Below are 21,992 nucleotides of genomic sequence, written 5' to 3' on the forward strand. Positions count from 1 at the left end.
TTGCCAATATGAGAAGTTGGCTACCAGGATGCAGGGATGCTGTCTTCGAACAGGGCCGGAACCGGCCAGGGCGCTGGGGAGGGAGGGGAAGGCCCCGTCCCAGAGGTGGAGGAATGGAAGCTGTCGGGGCTGCCGCTGCTCTGCCCAGGGCACCTTGCTGGAAGTGAGGACATGCAGGTAACACTGGCCACAGACCCAGGAAAGGGAAGAAGGAAGCTTCCGGAAAGCTTCTACCTCTGACTTTTTCTGTCTGTTAGACTTTTCCTCTTCCTTTTCTTAAAATCCATGCCACTGTGTCGTCTGCCCCAGATCAAACACAGCCCAGGGCTGCCTCGGCCCACTGCCTTCAGCGCTGACTCTACCAAACTGTGCCCCATCCTCCCTTGTGGCGAGAGAGTGTTCCCTCTTGGCCCCATCCCCTCCACCTGGACTGACCCCTTCTCTTTGCCCGCCCAGACCAATCCAGCCTCAGCCAGATCCCTTCTCAGTGGCCCCTCCACTGCCTCCAGAACACAGCCGCTGGTCCCTGGGGTGGCTGCACACGTTCGCAGCCAAACAAGCCAATGTTTATGAAGCACCTACTCAGTGCAGGGTGCTCAGGCCCAGCGGAGGATCCCAAGTGAGAGGAACTGGTCCGTGTCTCCCACAGTACCCAGGTTCATTTGGGGGAGAACTCACACACACAGAGCAAGCTGCCCAAAAGCCATGACCAGGGGAACCAGAGGAAGGGATGTTCTGCCCAGGGAGGAAGGCCTCACAGAGGAAGCAGACCCCCCCGAGAAGGAGTTAGAAACATAAGAGAATTATGGGGGTTGATGCCTGAGAAAAAGAATGGGGAGAAGGAGCAGGGGTGATCAGGGATCCTAACGTGATCAGGCCAGACTCCTGTGGAAGCAGAGGAGCAAGGCGGACAGGGCAGGAAGCCCGCAGACGCTGTGAGCTGAGTCTCAGCCAGCCCCAGGGACACCAGTGTAGAGATGCCCCTGCTGGAGGCCAGCTGGGCAGGAATGGTGAGCCCACGTACCTCCTGGGCTGGGCGACTGTCTGAAGCCCCCAGGTAAGCACATGGCCTTGGACTGAATGCTGGGCAGGTGCCGCAGGCATCAAAGCTGGAAGCTGTCGGCCACCTGCACTTCCTGCTCTCTAGGACAGAGATCTGGTGGGACACCTCCAGAGCTGCCACCACCCAGCCTGGGGAAGGGGAGAGAGATTTCCTTTGCGGGGGACAGTGTGGCAAAGGCCAGAGGCAGGGTGCACAAGGCTGTTTGGGAATCGGTGAGAAAGCCAGTCTGTCTAGAACAGAAGTATGAGCAGTGTGCTTGGGAAATCGGGGCCAGGCCCGTATATCAGAGTGGCCTTGGCCTTGGCTGAAGATTTCAGGTGGAGACAAGGCATGGAGTAAGCCCTGATTTCGAGGGCACTGGCAGCAGCCTGGCGCCCAGGAGGGCTCCACAGGAGGGGTGGACCCTGGGGTCAGGAGACCACAGGGACAGGCCACAGCCAGTGGTGCAGGCAAGAAGTCCTGAGGACGTTGGCATTGGAGGCTGGTTGTCACCTTGACCCCAAGGAGGCCGGGCACAGCTCCATTAACTGGAACCTGGAAAGAGGAATCATTCTCGGTTGTGCACATTTTAAGGAGTGGCTGAATATGGGAGCCGAACTCGGGGTCTGCCTTTCCCGCCAGCATGTCAACAACGTCTGAGAGGTAGGGGGTTGGATCCCACCTCCTGCCTCACTGGGAAGACGAGGCAGTGGGGAGGGACAGGGCCTGGGCTTAGCAGAGCCCTCACCCCATCACCCCTCCTCCTGAGCACAGGGCAGCAAAGCACACGGTGTGGGGCGCACCCTCCCTGTTCATGGGGCCCCTTCCCCTCCACCCTCCAAAGCAGGCAGTCCCCACCTCCTGGTGTGACCCCAGAGCTCTTAGCACAGCCTGTTCCTTCCTGGTCCTCCTGCCTGCCCCCCACCCTGGCCCACCCCAGCCTTATCCTCCACTGCTTTTCAGAGGAGTCCGGCCAACACAAATCCTCATGTTTGTTTGTCTGCCTGTCTGCCTCTCCCAGTCTCTGCCTCTCCCAGCCTCTCAGCTTCCGTTTCTTTCTCGCAGTTTCTCTCAGCCTCTGAGGTCTCAAACTCACAGGACCATGACCCCTGTGGACCCAGATGCCTAGCTAGTGGCCTTTCTGGATGGCACAGAACTACAAAGCCCAGCATGCTCTCCTGCCCAAGGTACCTGAAGAGTGCTGGTGCATCCCCCCTGCATTCTGGGAATTGTAGTTTCCCTGGCCCTCACGCACTAGCCAAGGCTCCAAGATCTCCCCCAGTGGTCTGGCCCTGCCTCAGCCCTCGGTCTCCCTGCTGACCTGCTGCCCAGGGAAGCATGCGTCACTGGATGACAGGGTGGGGGTGGAGGCCCTGGATGGCAGCTTCCTGCTCCTTTGTGTCCCCCACTTGAGTCACAGGGGGTGGGAGTTCCAGGAAATTGGGGCTGGGAGGAGAAGAGATACCCTAATGCCAGACTCAAGGACAAAAAGTCACTGCATCCTTGCTGGGCCTGTACCCCCAAGAACCGCAAAGGATTCAAAGATGGGATTCAGGGGCACTTAGATGTAGGGAGGGTGGTGACCCTGGAGGTCCCTGTGGTCACTAAGAGTGTGGGGTCCCGTCACCCTGCTACTGACACAGTGCCCACCTTCCACTCACCCTTCAGGGGACAGCTGGCAGGGTGAGGCCAAAAGCCCCTTTTGGTGTGACACCACAGAAGGGCCTTCCTGACCCTCCGGTGGCTCCACCTGCCATTTCCCCATGCCCAGCTCCTGTGCTCCAGCCCCAGGGCTCCACTGGACACCTGGGTTCCCACTTATCAGCCCAGTCCTCACGGCGGAACCCAGGCGTCCGGCCCCCCACCCTCTGGGCCACGGGCATGGAGCCGAGTGCTCAGAGCCTCCCAGCCGGCCTTGTTCCTGTCCCATTGTGTATGGGATGGGGCGGGGCAAGGGCTAGCACCAGAGAGCCCCCTCCCACTGCCCTCCAGCCCCCTCCCTGCTTCCTAAGGAAAAGGCCGGGGCTCTGCTCAGGCTGGCGGCAGAGTTGACGCGCAGCGACATGGGCAACTTGAAGAGTGTAGCCCAGGAGCCCGGGCCACCCTGCGGCCTGGGGCTGGGGCTGGGCCTCGGGCTGTGCGGCAAGCAGGGCCCGGCCACCCCCACATCAGAGCCCAGCCAGGCCCCGGTCTCCCCGCCCCTGCCGGCTCCAGAACACAGGTGAGGACCAGGCGCTAGGAGCAGGTAGGCAGGAGGCTGGTGTCGGGCCTGACGCCCAGGGTGGGGAAGGGCCGAACCTGCAGTACAGCTGGGGGGCCAGGTCACCAGGGCAAATGGCTATCGGTGTGCACAGAACAGGACAGTCAAGGAGGCTCAGAAAAGAGACCAGGGAAAGGGCCGTAAGCAGCAGGTGAAGGCAGGAGTAAGGACCAGGGTTTGAACGCTGCCCTGTCACCAGGAGTTATTTGATGTTGCATAAGTTACTTAACCTCTCTGAGCCTCTGCTGATATAAAACAGGGATATGGCAGTCCTTCCCCCATAGGGTTGTAAGTTTCTGGCTCATGGCAAGCCTTCAACAGACACTAGCGATGGTTATTTAATCAGAGAAGACAGTGGCTGGGGCAAGGTGGTTATAGCAGAGTGAAGAAGTGGGGTCTCGTGGAAGGGATGAGACCTGGGCCAGGAGACTCAGCCCCTTGGGGTGGGTGGCTGAGAAGACAGAGCCGATAGACCCTTTTCCCCTGCCCCAGCCCCAACCCCAGTGGCCGCCAACCCCGACTGGAACTTCCAGTCTCAGTCCCCCAGAAGAGTTCTTCCTCCTGGCAGAGGTGCCAGGAGAGAAGAGGGACCCCAAGGCCCAGTGGGGTGCCAGGCCAGGTAGCATGGCCCTGGAGCTAAAGGCAGCTCCTCGGGGAAGGGCCAGGGGCCCTGCCGCTCGGGCGGGCGCACCGAGGCCCGGCCCGAGTCCCTCCCTTCCTCCCCAGCGCCGCAGGCTCTGGGAGGAAGTGATAAGGCCTCCAAGGCTTCCCTTCACACAGGGGCGGCTGTCAGGAGGGGTGCGTGGGGGGAAATCGGGCTGAGGAATCCCTGCTGGGGCTCCCCTCAGCTCTGGCACTGGCTCTGTGCCCCGCAGGGTAGGGGTCATGGCAAGTTGGGGGGGCTGGAACCTCGCCTCCTTTGGAGGTGGGACTGGACAGGGCTGCAGACCAGCCTTGGGGCACAGGAGCGAGCTGGGCACCGGCCGGCCCGGCGGGACCCCACCTAGTACCGGGCACGACCTCACCGAGCGCCGGGCAGACACGGGTCAGACCGTCAGCTCTGCCTGGGCACCCTCGGGCCCAGGCTTTTCCTGGCCTTTCCGAGCCTCCAGTCCCTCCTCTGTAAAGGGGGCACAGATATTGCCTGTCTCCCTGGCTGTCGGGAGGGCTGACAGAGAAAATTCCAGAAAGCATGGCATGCGGCAGGCGAGCGACAAATCAACAGCACTACTGGTGCCGTAGTGGGGGCCTCTGGGCCCATCTGTGAGGCCAAAGGGAAACAGACTCCTCCCCCGTGACCCCTCCCTGCCTCCCAACAGCCCCCCGCTAACCCGGCCTCCAGAGGGGCCCAAGTTCCCGCGAGTGAAGAACTGGGAGGTGGGGAGCATCGCCTACGACACCCTCAGCGCCCAGGCCCAGCAGGTGAGGCCGGACGGTTTGCTCTGAATCCGCCCCTTGTCTCCAAAGAGAGGAGGGGACTGGGAAGAACCAGAGGAGCTCAGGGACATCCAGGGGACTTTGGTGACCCTAAGCTTTCCAGCCTTGACCCCCAGTGCTGGCTCAAGTTCTGCCCTAAGCCAGCCAGACCTCCCCCATTTCCAGGATCAGCCCTGGCCCCAGCCCACAACTCCCCGGACCCTCCCTACCGCTGCCCTCACCCCTGCACCCTGCCCTGGTCCTGACCTTTGAGTGCCCTGCTCTCCCCACCCAGGACGGGCCCTGCACCCCCAGACGCTGCCTGGGCTCCCTCGTCTTTCCGCGGAAGCTGCAGAGCAGGCCCTCCCCGGGCCCTGCAGCCCCTGAGCAGCTGCTGAGTCAGGCCAGGGCCTTCATCAACCAGTACTTCGGCTCCATCAAGAGGTGAGACCTCCCCAGACACCCGCAGCCCGCCTTGTCCCGCTGAGGCCTGGGAACCTCGTGGTCACCTTCCCTGCGGTCCACTCCCTTCCCGAGGCCTGACACCACACAGGGCCCAGGCTCAGTGCCCCCTGCCCTCCCAGCGCAGCTTCCTGCTCATGCTGTTCCCTCCCCTCTCCTCCCCAGGAGCGGCTCCCAGGCCCACCAGCAGCGGCTCCAAGAGGTGGAAGCCGAGGTGGCAGCCACAGGCACCTACCAGCTCCAGGAGAGCGAGCTGGTGTTCGGGGCCAAGCAGGCCTGGCGCAACGCTCCCCGCTGCGTGGGCCGCATCCAGTGGGGGAAGCTGCAGGTGCCGACAGCTAGCAGGAGTCTGGGGTCGGGGGACAAAAAAGGGAAGGGGTGGGGCAGCTCCTGAGCCTTCCTGGGGGTCCAGGGCAGTGGGAGACCCTTGCCTGTTCCCTTAAAGACTAGAAAGGAAAGGGGACTGGCCCGACCCTCGGAACCCCTGGAGACTGAGCACAGCCGCTGACACCTGGCTATTAAGCCCTGCAGCAGTGCCTTGGCTGGAGTAGAGGGAGAACAACCTAGACCCTCTGAGTCCATGGGCAAGCGGAGCAGGGCCTCCCGGCTGGTGCATCAGAGGAACAGGAGCAGCCTCTTCTCCAGAGCCAGGCCCTCCCCATGCCCCTCCCTCCTGCTGTCCTCCAGACCCCCTCCTCAGCCCCATACCCTCCCTCCTACCGCGGCCCACACACTCGGGGCTGGCCTGGGCTACCGGGACAGCCTGTGGCCATGGTACCAAGAGAAGCATGGTGACCCACAGCAGAACAGGATCCATGACCTTGGCCTCCTTAGCTGTCACTGGCCACCAAAGAATTTGGAACAAAGCCACATGCTCAGTAAATCCCAAAGGAGTCACCAATAAAATAAGGACAATCCTGTCTGGCACTTGCCTAACCCTTTAAGTTGTTCAAAGCTTTAGCTCAACTTTGAACCCATCTGAGCTTCCATAATGGACTCTACTCACAGCTGTCCCTCCCTTGGCCCCAGGCCAGTCACTGCCACCCCTGCCCCTGTCACTAATGCAGTTTCCTCCTCCCCCAGGCAGCTGTGGGACCTCCTGGCCCCCTCCTGGGGCCGCCACACAGCCAGGCTAGGAGGCTGCTCCTAGCATCAGAATGGCAGGGTTGGCAGAGTTGCCGGGGACGCCACTGGTGCAGCCATCCCCTTCCCATCACATCAGTGTGCTCAAGGACAGTCAGGTGGCCGAGAGGGTCACCTACCTTTGCTTGCATGGTGTGGGTAACAGGCAACTCACTCCTCACGCTCCCAAGCACCTCCCCATCAGCTCCCCACCTTCCCCAAGCGTCAGTTTGGCTGTGACGGGGTCCCTCCTCTGCATGGGCACGGAGTCAGCCTCTGTGGGAACAGGGGACACCGGCCCCTGAGGAAATGAGTAGCAGACCCGGCGGTGCTGGGGTGTGGGGTGCACCTCAGGGAGGCACCCCAGGAGAAAGAGCCATGCCCCCAGGGAGAGAGCCCCAGCCCCTGCCTCCTCGAGCAACCCCATAGGCTGGTCCTCAAGACCCCATCTCCCTCCTCTCCCTCCTCTCCCCTGCCTCGGCTGGCACAGGTGTTCGATGCCCGGGACTGCAGGTCTGCCCAGGAAATGTTCACCTACATCTGCAACCACATCAAGTATGCCACCAACCGCGGCAACCTTCGGTGCGTGCCCCTCCCCCCCAGGCCCCAGCCCTCCCCCTCCCTCGGCAGTGGCAGAGGGGCTCTGACCAGCTCTGTCCCCACCCCAGCTCGGCCATCACAGTGTTCCCGCAGCGCTGCCCAGGCCACGGGGACTTCCGGATCTGGAACAGCCAGCTGGTGCGCTACGCCGGCTACAGGCAGCAGGACGGCTCTGTGCGGGGGGACCCAGCCAACGTGGAGATCACCGAGGTGGGTGGGCACGAGAGCCGCCCCCAGGGGCAGGCAGCGGGACGGGCACCGGGTCCAGCCAAAGAGGAGTCAGTGGACCAGGAACAGGGGGCCGCCCCTCTTTGAAGTGAAGGATGAAGAATACCAAAGAAGGGGTTCAGAGTGGGTACAGAGTGGGTACGGCCACATCCTGCAACAGAAGTGTGCATGGCATTGGTAGGGACAGAGGACGGGGAGTGGACGGGGAGCATCTGTTTCTCAAACTCGTGCACAACAGGGAGGTGGGTGGGTGGGTACAGAGACCCCGGCAGTGAGGGGTCCCCGAGATGAAAGCCGGGAGACGGCCAATGGGAAGAGTCCCTGAGGAGGGCACAAGGTTGAGGCCCCGCTCTCCCCAGCTCTGCATCCAGCACGGCTGGGCCCCGGGGAACGGCCGCTTCGACGTGCTGCCCCTGCTGCTGCAGGCCCCGGATGAGCCCCCGGAGCTCTTCACTCTGCCTCCCGAGCTGGTCCTCGAGGTGCCCCTGGAGCACCCCACGTGAGCACAAAAGGGACTGGCCGGATTGGGTGGAGGGGGCCATCCCTGAGCACCCCAAGGAGGGGCTGCGGGGGGCGGGGGTGCTGGTGAAGGTGCCACAGGGGGCTGATCCAACGCCCCAACACCCCCAGGCTGGAGTGGTTCGCGGCCCTGGACCTGCGCTGGTATGCCCTCCCCGCAGTGTCCAACATGCTGCTGGAAATCGGGGGCCTGGAGTTCCCCGCGGCCCCCTTCAGCGGCTGGTACATGAGCACCGAGATCGGCATGCGCAACCTGTGCGACCCTCACCGCTACAACATCCTGGAGGTGAGGGCAGCGGGCGGGGGAGGGGACGCGGGCACTGCAGGTTCCGGGCACTGCGTTCACACACCGTGTGTGTGAATGTGTAGCTACTTCTCCAGGTATAGGATCTACAGCTCTATAGCTTTCATCAGATTCTCAAAGGGGATCTTGACTCAGATTAAGAGTTTTTTTTCACAGTTACAGATTGAACTTCTTGTTCTACTACTTTCCCCCCTTCTCACTATTGTACTTGACTAGTCTTTTTAAAAAAATTAAAGAGACCCTAATTGGAGATAGGGTCTCACTCTGTCACATAGACTGAAGTCTGAAGTGCAGTGGCCAGACCACAGGTCACCGCAGCCTTGAACTCCTGGGCAAAAGCAACCCTACTGGCTCAGCCTCCCGAGTAGCCGGGACTTCAAGCCCATACTACCATACCCAGCTAATTTTTTTTTTTTTTTTGGTAGAGATTTTTTTTTGCTGTTGCCCAGGGCGGTCTCAAACTCCTAGACTCAAGTGAATCTCCCACCTCAGCCTGCCAAAGTGGTGGGATTACAATCATGAGCCACCATGCCTGGCCATAGCTTCTTTTTAGAGATGGGAAATTAAGGCCCAGGGCTGAGAAGCGACTGGCCCAACTCCCTCTCTGCCCTGAGGTGCTTCTGCAGGCAAAACTCTAACCCAGCCCACCCACCCACCTCCCTGCTATGCACGAGTTTGAGAAACAGATGCTCCCCGTCCACTCCTCGTCGCCTCTGTCCCTACCAATGCCATGCACACTTCTGTCGCAGGATGTGGCCGTCTGCATGGACCTGGACACCCGGACAACCTCATCCTTGTGGAAAGACAAGGCGGCGGTGGAAATTAACCTGGCCGTGCTGCACAGTTACCAGGTGTGCAGGCCCAGACTGGCAGGAGGGTGAGGGGCCTGGGGCAAGGCAGGAGAGAGCGAGGCAATTAGAACTGGGGCAGGACTTGGACCTGGGGGAGGTGTTCCCTAGTCCAGGTCCATGGGGTTCTCTGGGCCTGCAGTTCTGGGACAGAGAACATGCCACTCCAGGTACTGTCCTATGAGGACTTAGTGTGTGCCGGAACCTTGCTGATTAGTGCATTGCTCAATAATTCTGATTCCCAAGGTGTGTGGGTATTCTAGTTTGTGGGACCCACTGGATTCTGGAAACTCTAGAACCAGGATCCAAAGCATGCTGAGTGTCGGGTTGCAATGCATGCTGGGAGCTACAGTTTGCAGTCCTAGTTAGTACCTGCTGAGTACTTCCATGGGGTCTCAAGAGTTTAGGATATTTTGGTTTGGGGGCCAAGGATACAGTTAATGGAGAGTGAAGTTGTTATTGCATGTTCAACTTGGAACATGGCCGTGCAAGTTGCAGTCTTGGGTGACGCTGTGGTTTGAGGGGACATAGAGTGGGAGTGACCCAGGGCACAGTGTGGTTTAGGGTGACAGAAGCAGCAGAGGTGAACAGCTGTGCTCCCTGGGCCTCATCTGAGCCTAGCCTCTCCCCATCCCTTCCCACCGCAGCTGGCCAAAGTGACCATTGTGGACCACCACGCCGCCACAGCCTCCTTCATGAAGCACCTGGAGAACGAGCAGAAGGCCAGAGGGGGCTGCCCTGCCGACTGGGCCTGGATCGTGCCCCCCATCTCAGGCAGCCTCACCCCTGTCTTCCATCAGGAGATGGTCAACTACTTCCTGTCCCCTGCCTTCCGCTACCAGGTGCCCATCCCAACTGGCTCCTGCCCACCTGGACCCAGCTCTAACCAAGCAGCCCCTAGGGACCTCTAACCTTTATTTTCTTTACTCACCTCCACCCCACTCCTCTGCAGCCAGACCCCTGGAAGGGGGGTGCAGCCAAGGGTGCCGGCATCACCAGGAAGAAGACCTTCAAGGAAGTGGCCAAGTGGGTACCCTAGGAGTGCCACCCTCCCCCACCCACACCCTGGGGACCCCAGCCCCAGAAATGGTCTGGGCCCACCACTCAGTACCCCAACACCTTTCCGTGATGGGGTCCAGACCCCTGCCTGGGCAGCCCCGTCTCCGTGCACCCAGGATGCCCTCAGCCCACCCTCACCCACAGCGCGGTGAAGATCTCTGCCTCACTCATGGGCACGGTGATGGCGAAGCGAGTGAAGGCCACAATCCTGTACGGCTCCGAGACCGGCCGGGCCCAGAGCTACGCACAGCAGCTGGGGAGACTCTTCCGGAAGGCTTTCGACCCCCGGGTAGGGCTGAGCCCAGAGGGACAGGGAGCTGGAGAGAGGGGGGCTCTGTTAGTGTCTTCAGAGGTGCCCTGGAGGACAGGAGAGGGTTGCATGAGTCAGGGCTCATGAGGAGCCCAGAACAGCAGGGATTCAGGGATAAGCTGGGCGCAGAGTGAGGACAGGGCTGCAGGGGCCGAGAGTTCCCAGGACATTTGTCTTCTCCCCGCCCACAGGTCCTGTGCATGGATGAGTATGACGTGGTGTCCCTCGAGCATGAGACGCTGGTATTGGTGGTGACCAGCACATTTGGGAACGGGGATCCCCCGGAAAATGGAGAGGTGAGGCCTTCCAGGAAGGGGCTGCTGGCAATGAGGAAAGACTCAGAACGGAGGGAGTGGGCGGAACCCAGAGCACACGCACACCAGGGAGGAAAGTGGAGATGCGGAGGGAGCGCCCAGAGTGGGAAGGGGACATGGCCCTGGGAACCCGACCCTGATCAAGCCACACCCTCAGCCGCCCCAGTGGCCCCACACACACACCTGCTTAACTGTGCCCAAAGTCATTTCTGTTATCAGTGCATGTTTTTAATGTGAGCAAGGCATTTCCTGGCTGGCCAAAAGAGGTTAGACTGCTCTCAGGCGGACATTAACAAATGAGAAAAACAGGGAAACACTAGTCCAGCTTTTTCTTCTTTTCTTTTCTTTTTTTTTTTTTTTTTTTTTTTTTAGCACACCCTGCCACCACCCTCCCCAGTAGCTGGGAATCTGAGACTACAGGTGCCCCAAACACACACACACACCATTTCTTTTTTCTTAACAAAAGAAAAGAGCACTGTTGAGATCCAACAGAGATTAAATAACTTCACTTTCTCAACAAATCTTAAAACATTATCATGTTTTAAGTGCCCTGGAGTGCCCTCTGGTTAACATTCCTTGGAGCCCAGGTGTCTCTGTGCTGCCCCAGGCTGGATTCGATTCCGGTCCTGTATCTGCTCCAGCTTCTGGTGTTAAGTGGCTTATTAGCTCCAATCCCCCCAGTGCCCTCGGGCTCTGGCTGTCCTGCCAGCCGCTCAGCCCTCATTCTCTTCTACCTTTGAAATAGAAATAGCACCAGTAATTAAGCATAAAGGCAGCACATACACCCAGGTAACTCACAACCTAACAAAGGCCAGCATTTCCATCACTCTAGAAAGTTCCCTCCTCAATTCCTCCAAGTGAACCCCCTTCCCACCGGGTCTGTCTCCTGCATTGCGATTTCTGACGCCACAGGTGATTTCACCTGCTCCAGGACATCACAGAAGCGGAAGCACACAGTATTATGGTGTCCTTCACGCAGTCTGAGTTTGAGATGCATGCATGTAGTTGTGTGATTTAGCATTTCACTCCTTCCTGCTGCTGAGTAGCACTCCTGTACGAACAGCCCTTGTTTGTTTATCCAGCCTTCTGTTGAGGGACCCTTGGGCTGTTTCCAGTTTGGGGCTATTATGAATAGAGCTGTTATAAACATTCTTGTACCAGGCTTTTGTGCCTTACATTTTTATTTCTCTTAGATAAATACCCAGGAATGGAATTGCTAGGTCATAGGGTAAATGTTTAACTTTTTTTTCTTTTTTTATAAAACTGCCAAACAGCCAAATGGATTGAACTGCACCCTTAAGATCTGTGCATTTCAATGTATGTTAATTTTACCCCAGATTTTTTTAATAGAGCAAATCTAGGAATATACCCCACAGAAAATGGGGATATAATCACTAAAGATGTGAACAAGAATATTTATAGCAGATTTGTTCATAACAGCCCATGCCAGAAACAATTCAAATGACTACCAATGATCAACTGGATAAATAAAATGTGGCATATTCAAATGCAACATAGCAGTAAGTGTGAGCAAATTACAACCACACACAACAATACAGGTGAATCTCAAAAAATATGAAGAATGAAAAAAGCCAGACACAAAAAAATGCATACTGTACTACAGGAGTCACGGTGTATTAAGTTCAGAAACAGGCAAGCTAATGCACGGTGTTAGAAATCAGGACAGTGGCGTGGGGGCGGGAGTGACAGGAAGGGGGCACTGAGGTGACTTCTAGGATGCTGGTAATGTTTCTTGACAGCATGCCGATTGCACAGGTATAGCCCGTTGTTGAAACCCATAGACTGCACATGAACAATGTGTGTGCTTTTCTGGACATATGTTACACTTCAACAACACATTCGAAACATGAAATTCCAGTCTTCTATGCTAATTATGGTGAACCTACCACACCACCCGCACATGCATCCACGGTTCAGCATTTAGATGTTCTTTCTTTCTGGCTTTTTCCCCTCTGGGTAGGCTTGCTTCATGTGGCACTAAGCTGTTTTCATGGCAGCACAAAGATACAGCGCAGCTTTCTGAGAAGGGCCAAATGATGTCCCCTGGTGACCAGGACACTGGTAAAGGAAGCGACAGCTAAAACGTGAAAGACAGGTCACATCCAGTGTTGGCTGGGCGAGAGGAGTGTCCCTCCCCTGCCGCTGTGAGGACCATGTGACTGCGCCATCAGTGGGGACCTGCTACCCCGCTTCTGGGGACTAGCCGCCAGGCACGGGCAAGAGAGGAAGCAGGCGCACGGCTAAGGTGTCTGGCTAAGCACTGTTCGTGGAGCACGCAGCTGTCCTTCGGTCACAGGGAAGTCATACATCAGGGCACACACAAGTGACAGAATACCATGCAGCCATCAAAAAGAATGAGGTCATTCTTTATGTATTGACGATGGACTATTTATAAAAAGCAGGGAAGCATAGTATGGTCTCATTTTTACTTTTTAAGAAAACTATAAATATGCACACGCCCCTAAGTACAATGAGAAAGGGCTGGACAGTCAACAGCTGTCAGTCTGTCAATAGCGCGTGAGCCTGGAGGGAGGCGGATAGTCTTTCTCTTTCATGGCTCTACCCACTTCTGTAATGTAATTTTTCAAGAAAGTCAGACCTCTTGAAATTTTAAAAACAAAAATTAAAAGTTGCAAATCAGTAATAATAATAAGGGCCAGCTGGTATCATCTTTTAAAAACTTCTGTATTGCCGGGCGCGGTGGCTCACGCCTGTAATCCTAGCACTCTGGGAGGCCGAGGCGGGCGGATTGCTCAAGGTCAGGAGTTCAAAACCAGCCTGAACAAGAGCGAGACCCCGTCTCTACTATAAATAGAAAGAAAATTAATTGGCCAACTAATACATACAGAAAAAATTAGCCGGGCATGGTGGCGCATGCCTGTAGTCCCAGCTACTCGGGAGGCTGAGGCAGTAGGATCGCTTGAGCCCAGGTGTCTGAGGTTGCTGTGAGCTAGGCTGCCGCCACGGCACTCACTCTAGCCTGGGCAACAAAGTGAGACTCTGTCTCAAAAAAAAAAAAAAAAAAAACTTCTGTATCGTTTGAAATCAAACAAAAGTAGCCACGATGCCAACTCTGCCCTCTCCAGAGCTTCGCGGCGGCCCTCATGGAGATGTCTGGCCCCTACAACAGCTCCCCGCGGCCGGAGCAGCACAAGTGAGTGGGGGCAGTTGGGGGGGTTGATATAAAAGGAAACGAGTCTAGGACAGCTCTTCCTCTGAGCCTCAAGTCATTTCCCAACAGAAGCAGGAGACCCAGATACCATGTGGCCCCGGGGTGCCGTCCCTCCCTCCCTCGGAACCTGCCCACTCCCAGGCTCCAGGGCTCTGAGAGACGGGGACAGTCCTGAGGTCTTCCTCAGAGAGGGAGGGAAGGCGGGATGCTGGCTCCCTGGGACACTGGCCGCAGCCCCTCCCAAGGCCAGGGCCTTTCCCACCGCAGAGGCAGAGACCCTGACGCCGTCCCAGGGCTGGGCGAGGGCCTGGACTGTGCCTCCAGTTCCCCGAGACACCTCTGTCTTTGTCCTCTCTTGCCAGGAGTTACAAAATCCGCTTCAACAGTGTCTCCTGCTCAGACCCACTGGTGTCCTCTTGGCGGCGGAGGAGGAAGGAGTCCAGCAACACGGACAGTGCGGGGGCCTTGGGCACCCTCAGGTCTGGACGCCCGCAGGTCGGGGCCTCACTGAGGAGGTCGCACGGGGTGGGCAAGCTGCTGGGCAAATGAGGCTGCGATGGGGGCTGCAGTGACAGAGCCCTGCACCCCAGGTTCTGTGTGTTCGGGCTGGGCTCCCGGGCATACCCCCACTTCTGTGCCTTTGCCCGCGCGGTGGACACGCGGCTGGAGGAGCTGGGCGGGGAGCGTCTGCTGCCACTGGGCCAGGGCGACGAGCTGTGCGGCCAGGAGGAGGCCTTCCGCGGCTGGGCCCAGGCTGCCTTCCAGGTGAGCCCCAGCCCCCAGCCCCCATTCGGACTCACTCCAACCCGGGACACCCCCCTTCACTTCTGCAATATCCAATGCCTCCCCGCTGCCCTGATCCTGTTTGGTTCCTTAGTCTCTCCCTGTTTCTTCCAAAATCCACCCGGGTCTCACCACTGCATGCCAGCGCTGTGGTCAGTCCCAAGTAGCTGGCAACACGGCCTTACTGACAGCAGGAGGTGCCCGGCCCAGGCAGGAGTGCAGCCCAAAGAGAGCGGCAGGCGCTGGCAGGGGAGCCCGGCGCTGCAGGCTGGGCGGGAGGGGGTGCAGGCCAGGGCACCCCGCCCCGGTGGGCAGGATGGAGCAAGTTCCAGATGGAGGCACGGCAGGGGCTGAAGCTGAGGCCGGCACAGAAGGCACAGGAAGTCAGAGGCCAGAGCGGCCTGGGGCAGTGCCTCGACAGGATGGCTGGTCCCAGCCCAGGGAAGTCCAGGGAGAGGTGGCTCTCAGGGGCTGTGACTTTTAAGTCTGGGCTTCCTGAGGGGGGTGGGCCACACTGCCCATCCAGATAGCGTCTGGAATTGACAGGGGGGCATGCTCCCCAGTGCGGCCCCCAGGGCCGGGGCTGGAGCTCAGTAGGTTCAGGCATGAGGGCCCCCTAGGAGGAGGGTGGGGAGGACGCCTGGCGGAGGCAGAGGGTTCGCTGCCGAGAAGGTCAAGCTGGAGAAACACATGGGCCCAGATTGGGAAGGAGGGAACAGAAAAAAAGACAAAGAATTTAGACGAAAGGAGCCACGGGAAGTTTTGGAGTGGGATGGGACTGCAAAGTGAAGGTCCAGGAATGCTGCTTTCGAGGTGGGACCGATGACGGCATCCCCAGACTCCAAGCAGGAAGACTGCGATTCCACCAGGGTCATAGCAGTCGGGATAGGAAGGAAGGGAGGGGGCCGAGGAAGGAAGGAAGAGATACAAGACTTTGCTCACACCACAAAAGAAAGATTAGAGGGACTTGGTGATACAAGGCTCAGCCAATCACGGGGGAAGCCTGGATTTCGAGCCCGGGGCTGGCCACGCAATTTGCTGGACTGGTGCCTGACCAGAAGCAGATAGGAAACGCACCTCCCCGGGTCCTGCCCTGTGGGGCCCCCTCTGCCACCCGAATTCTCCGTCCCTCTCCGGGAGCACTTACTGTCTACATGCACTGCGCCGAGGGCTTTGCGTAAAGTAGCTCATTTAACCTTCGCCAAAACCCAGTGAGGTGTAAAGATGGGGAAACTGAGGCATATAAAATGTAAGTATAGGAGTCAGAATTTGAATGCAGGTCTGGACATACAGGCGCCTTCACCGAGCTCTGTGTGGCAAGCGCTGTGCTCTCTGGGACGTGGGAGTCACCCCAGACAGGTGCTGCGAACCAGTCAGCATGTGCTCGCGGCAGCAGCTGGCAGGGCGCTGGGCCCAGCGGCCATGCCATGAAATGGGCTGGAAGGAAAGGTGCCATCATCAGCGTTGGCCTCAGCCTCAGCGTCCACCTCATTATCTCCCCTGCCACTGGGGCTGCTGGCCGCACAGGAATGGGAGGGACCCAAAAGGCTCAGCTCCACTGCCGGTGCCACACCCCCTCCTCTGGGCTCCTCCCTGGGGACACTCGTGGTGGGAGGTCCTCGGCCCTCACCAACCCGTCCCTCAGGCCTCCTGTGAGACCTTCTGTGTCGGAGAGGACGCCAAAGCCGCCGCGCGAGACATATTCAGCCCCAAACAGAGCTGGAAGCGCCAGAGGTACCGGCTGAGTGCCCATGCCGAGGGCCTGCAGTTACTGCCAGGTGCGACCTCGACCTCACCTGGGCCCTGCTGGCTCTCTGGGGACCCCAGAGCCCCAGGACTGACTCCGCAGGGGCCAGGCCTGCTCCCCGGCTCGGGCTCAGGCCCTTTGCTCTCCTCACCCCAGGCCTGACCCACGTGCACAGGCGCAAGATGTTCCAGGCTGAGGTCCTCTCCGTGGAAAACCTGCAGAGCAGCAAGTCCACGTGAGGAAGAGGGCTTACCCACCCTGCCACCGGTCCCAGACCCCGCCCTGCTCCACCCACATTCTCCCTGCCCCCTGCCCCTCCCTGCCCCCCCGTAAATGCCCCCTCTCCTCACCCTTAGCCGGGCCACAATCTTGGTGCGCCTGGACACCAGAGGCCAGGAGGGGCTGCAGTACCAGCCAGGGGACCACATAGGCATCTGCCCACCCAACCGGCCTGGCCTCGTGGAGGCGCTACTGAGCCGTGTAGAGGACCCGCCGGCACCCACCGAGCCAGTGGCAGTGGAGCAGCTGGAGAAGGGCAGCCCTGGTGAGCCGCAGTCTAGGGCATGACAGTGACAGCCTGCCCCACCCCCTGGCCCCAGGCCCCTTCCAGCTCAGGACCTGGCAGGGCCGCCACCTCCCTTCACAGCTAAGCACACTGGGCTCAGAGCTAGCCGTGATGCCCGCTGCCAGGCTGGCCTTGTTGCTGGACCATCCACAGAGCAGGGGACCTTTCTCAGAACCTGCCCCTCACACACCCTCAAAAGCCGTCCCATCTGGACTCCTCCCAACAGCTCCCCCTGGCAGTCTAGCCTGCTCTGCAGCTGGCATTGGGTCCCTCACCCGCCACAGCAGGGCCTGGGGTTAAAATAAGCAGGGTGGTTAGGGTTAGAGGAGCCCAGACCAACCCCGTCCAGCCAGTGGCCCCCCAAAAAACACACTGAGGCTGCCCAGACAGTCCCAAACTACTGTCAATGTGCGGGTTCTCTAACAAGACACCATGGGGTGTGGTCAGACCCCAAATAGCAAACATCAGCCCAGAAAAATGCAGTTGCCACTGGGCCCCTTCCTCAGAGCTCCTGTGCACCACCCCCAGGTGGCCCTCCCCCCGGCTGGGTGCGGGACCCCCGGCTGCCCCCGTGCACGCTGCGCCAGGCTCTCACCTTCTTCCTGGACATCACCTCCCCACCCAGCCCTCAACTCCTTCGACTGCTCAGCACCCTGGCCGAAGAGCCCAGCGAACAGCAGGAGCTGGAGGCCCTCAGCCAGGTTGGGGGGCGCCCCCCGGGAGGAGCAGGGGCCAGAGAGGCAGGCTGAGGGGAGGGGGGACCCCATGGCAGGAAGCCCCCAAGCAAGGTCCTCCCTGGGCTTCCTCCTGGCTGACACACACGGCGCTTTAAGACCCAGTGCCCACGTGACTGTCATCTTTGGATTAGCAAGGTCTTAAAACCTTTTGTGGCCTTAACTAAGGAGGGAGAAACCCCAAGAGGCTCGGCTAGGGAGGGGTCAAGAAGGGAAGTTGCCAGGAAGGGCTACGGGGTCCCCAGCCCACTGTATCCCACCCCGCCAGGACCCCCGGCGCTACGAGGAATGGAAGTGGTTCCGCTGCCCCACACTGCTGGAGGTGCTGGAGCAGTTCCCGTCAGTGGCCCTGCCCGCGCCCCTGCTCCTTACCCAGCTGCCTCTGCTCCAGCCCCGGTACTACTCGGTCAGCTCGGCACCCAGCGTCCACCCAGGGCAGATCCACCTCACTGTGGCCGTGCTGGCCTACAGGACCCAGGGTGAGGCTGGGCGTGGGGCGGGCTGGCCACAGCAGGGCCAGGCTGGCCCCTCACAGGCCCCTCACCGGCCTCTCCTCTCATCCCGTAGATGGGCTGGGCCCCCTGCACTACGGCGTCTGCTCCACCTGGCTGAGCCAGCTCAAGGCTGGAGACCCCGTGCCTTGCTTCATCAGGGGGTAAGTGAGCACCGCCGGGGCAGTGGGGGGCGGTGCTGTCTGTCCAAGTAGGAGCAGGGACACTGCCTCGTGGATGGCCGGGGCCAGATGGGGGACTCAGAGGGGAGTTGCACAGGGGCAGGGTGGTGAGGAGTGTTACTGGAAGCAGGGGGGGCCATACCAAGGATGGCGTGTTGTTAGGTCAATTCATAACTTTGGCTAAGCTTTAGACCTCTTGCTAACTTGAACTCGGAGTCCTGCCCTGAAACTACAGCTCCCAGAGGCAGAAGTGGGACTAGACCTGCTGGCCCTGTTGCTTTTTGAAAGTGTAGCTTCTGTGTTTCTATGTCCTTGGGCTCAGTGTGATGTTGGAAGGCATGGCACCTAGCAACTATCGTCACCAAGTCCTCACTCAATCCAGGGAGGACTAGTTAGGATAAAGACCACCTTTGAGGCCAGGCACAGTGGCTCACTCCTGTAATCTTAGCACTCTGGGAGACCGAGGCAGGTGGATTGCTTGAGCTCAGGAGTTCGAAACCAACCTGAGCAAGAGCGAGACCCCGTCTCTACTATACAAATAGAAATTAATTGGCCAACTAATATATATAGAAAAAATTAGCCGGGCATGGTGGCACATGCCTGTAGTCCCAGCTACTCGGGAGGCTGAGGCAGGAAGATTGCTTGAGCCCAGGAGTTTGAGGTTGCTGTGAGCTAGGCTGACGCCACAGCACTCACTCTAGCCTGGGCAACAAAGTGAGACTCTGTCTCAAAAAAAAAAAAAAAAAAAAAAAAAAAAGACCACCTTTGGCCATAATGTCACTGAGGACTCAAGGAAGGTGAAGGAGCTCGTGCTGTGTCCAGAAGTCTTAACCCCCTCCAGCAGCCAGGAGCCAAAAGTCTCAGTAGGACTGAGAAGAGTTCCCAGGATGGCACCACCTAGGCCCAGTGACCCAAACCCATCCAGGAGGCTAAATTACAAATAAATGGTACTAATCTACTGAATACAAACCAAACACTGATATTAAGGCTCTTATTTAAATAAACACACTCAGTGAACCCATTAGGAACCAAAAGTCTGTCCTTCCTCTCCCCATATTTTCTAAATCCCTTAAAGTGAGGCATCTAAGTTGTCTTCAATCCAAATTGAACTATGTAAATTTCTGCCTGCAAGCAGAGTTCTTTTAATAAACACTTACATCATGCTTACTGTAAACCAGACAGTGCTTTAAGGATTTACGAGTATCAACTCATTTACCAGTGGAACCGGGTTGTTAATAGGGGAGCAGGGAGGGGAAGGGGCCTGACGGAGTGTCTCTCCGGCTAGGGCTCCCTCCTTCCGACTGCCGCCTGATCCCAGCTTGCCCTGCATCCTGGTGGGCCCAGGCACCGGCATTGCCCCCTTCCGGGGATTCTGGCAGGAGCGGCTGCACGACATCGACAGCAAAGGTGAGGCTGGGGGCTGAGGAACTGCCTGCAAGGCAGGAGGGAGTCACACGTCTAGGGACAAAGGGGTGGGCTAGAAGGCAAGAAGCACGTAGGAAAGACAAGCTGGGGCCACAAAGCTGAAAGGAGGCTTATTACACAGACCGAGGGGAAGAGAGGGTACGGGGGCAAGGGCTGGGCCACACATAGTAGGTGTCAACTGGATTACAAACAAAGGAAATGGAATTTTGGAAGGGATGGGGCTGCCACTCAAAAGAGAGAAATGGCCCAGGTGGATTCTGCAGTGCGCCAGAGTTCACCTAGGCGTGTCCAAGGCCTAAGGACTATACAGGGTGTGCAGGTTGGGCATGGGGTGTCCAGGCTACTTTGAGAAAGGCTGAAAGTGTAGAAGTGTAGAGAACACAGGTTGGAGCAGGGAAGGGGACTGAGATGTCACACAGTGCAAAGAGCATGGATTCTGAGCCAGAAGTCCCATGTTCTAGGCAGTTGTGCCACTGGCCATCCAGCCCTGAGAAGTCAGCACTCCGTGTGGGGTCCACTTCCTTCTCCGTAAACCAGGGCTGTGGCAGGATCTCTGTGAATGCATCCTCTCTAGAGACCAAACAGCCCAACAGTGGTTGCTTCAGCCCAGAACGCTAGGCTGTCAGCTGGGGTGGCCAGCCGGGAGGGGGCGCTGGCGCTCCGCCCCAGGGTGGGGCCCTAGCAAGTCGCAGTGTGGCTTCCAGGGCTGCATCCCGCCCCCATGACTTTGGTGTTCGGCTGCCGGTGCTCCCAACTCGACCATCTCTACCGCGACGAGGTGCAGGACGCCCAGCAGCGCGGGGTGTTTGGCCGCGTTCTCACCGCCTTCTCCCGGGAACCCGACAGCCCCAAGGTGCGGGACCCTGAGGGCGCAGGGGTAACCTGGAGACAGGGAGAGAGGGAAGGGCTTTTGCGCTCTCCAGTGGGGCGCCCCTCCCAGCCCACACCCTCGCCCTCACCCACTGGCACTCTGCCACCAGCCCCACTCCGCCCCACGCTCGTGCCCGAGCGCCTTCTGGGCCCGCCCACCTCCGGACCAAAGCCTCGCCCCGGCTTGGCTCCGCGCTCCAGACCGCACCCCAGGGCGCGTGGGCCCACCTGGCCCGCCCCTAACCCCGCCTGCCCGCAGACCTACGTGCAGGACATCCTGAGGACAGAGCTGGCTGCTGAGGTGCACCGCGTGCTGTGCCTCGAGCGGGGCCACATGTTCGTCTGCGGCGACGTCACCATGGCAACCAGCGTCCTGCAGACTGTGCAGCGAATCCTGGCGACGGAGGGCGGCATGGAGCTGGAAGAGGCCGGTGACGTCATCGGCGTGCTGCGGGTGCGGACGGCCGGGCCGGGCGGGGACCGGGAGGGGCCCAGGCACACCGGGCGTGTCAGGTCCCCGCTGGGGTCTCGCACTCCGGTTCTGATCCGCTGACCTCTTCCCCGGCAGGATCAGCAACGCTACCACGAGGACATTTTCGGGCTCACGCTGCGCACCCAGGAGGTGACAAGCCGCATACGCACCCAGAGCTTTTCCTTGCAGGAGCGGCAGCTGCGGGGCGCGGTGCCCTGGGCGTTCGACACGCCCGCCCCAGACACCTAGACGGGCTGCTGCGCTCCAGTCGGCCTGCCCAGGTCCAGCCACCTCCGTCCCCTCGAGAGGTGCCTTCCCGCAGCTGTCCAGAGGTTGCAGAGATTCCGCCTTATTCCGTCAGGAATGAGTGAAACGTCTTTCTCTCTAGGCCTGCTTCCCCTGGCCGGGTCTGCCTACATCTGGAAGGCCCCTCCCAGCAGTGGCTTTCCAGCGCCTACTGCTACCCACTTCGTGTTCTGTAGGTGAACTGTAGATCCCCCTTCCTCTCTCAGGAGTATCTGAAAGCTTAATCTCTAAGTCGTTCAAATATTTATTATCGAAGATTTACCGCAAGAGACTGTGCCAGATGTCATGAGACACTAAGATGCCTAACCTGGCCCACGTCGATTAAAATTGTAAAATGACAAGTTTTGTGTTTTAACCTTGTTAGATGCAGATGTGTGTACAGCGGGTGTATTCTTTGACAGGGAGCCTTACACACTCCGCTCGACTCTAAGAGCATGGCTCCAGCCAGTGCCGGGCAGTTCTCCCGTGCAGGTCCCTGGCTTGTCGAGACTGAGCAGCAGCTGCTAGCCCCCTCAGCTGCCAGCAGTGGCGGATGCCGGGAAGCCAGAGATCACGTCACAGACATGCAACACAGCCATGAGCGATCTTTACTGCTTATGTCATACAGGATGAGGAGCCGCACCCCCCTCAGACATCACGCCGATGCTGAAGTCCACAACCACCAGCCCTCTTCAGTCTTTCCACTGACAAGTTCCCCTGCAAGTGCCATGGGAACCTGACAGAGGCCAGTGAAGACGCCA

At 58.9% G+C, this 21,992-nt stretch overlaps 1 protein-coding gene across 1 annotated transcript; it reads left to right on the forward strand.

The window, feature by feature from the left end:
• Positions 1–3,098: 3,098 nt before the first annotated feature.
• On the forward strand, positions 3,099–21,621 carry NOS3 (nitric oxide synthase 3). Its single transcript, XM_012786145.2, has 26 exons — positions 3,099–3,263; positions 4,622–4,724; positions 5,014–5,162; positions 5,346–5,508; positions 6,793–6,884; positions 6,971–7,112; positions 7,490–7,629; positions 7,761–7,935; positions 8,703–8,804; positions 9,449–9,643; positions 9,754–9,827; positions 10,005–10,149; positions 10,362–10,466; positions 13,592–13,659; positions 14,040–14,156; positions 14,268–14,442; positions 16,106–16,238; positions 16,364–16,442; positions 16,564–16,751; positions 17,301–17,473; positions 17,775–17,985; positions 18,074–18,161; positions 19,465–19,586; positions 20,309–20,457; positions 20,734–20,928; positions 21,043–21,621. The coding sequence occupies exons 1-26, from the start codon at positions 3,106–3,108 to the stop codon at positions 21,193–21,195; spliced, it is 3,594 nt and encodes a 1,197-aa protein (XP_012641599.2). The 5' UTR covers positions 3,099–3,105; the 3' UTR covers positions 21,196–21,621.
• Positions 21,622–21,992: the final 371 nt, after the last annotated feature.

The sequence above is a fragment of the Microcebus murinus genome, chromosome 9 (genome assembly GCF_040939455.1).
Source record: "Microcebus murinus isolate Inina chromosome 9, M.murinus_Inina_mat1.0, whole genome shotgun sequence".
NCBI classification, from domain to species: domain Eukaryota; kingdom Metazoa; phylum Chordata; class Mammalia; order Primates; family Cheirogaleidae; genus Microcebus; species Microcebus murinus.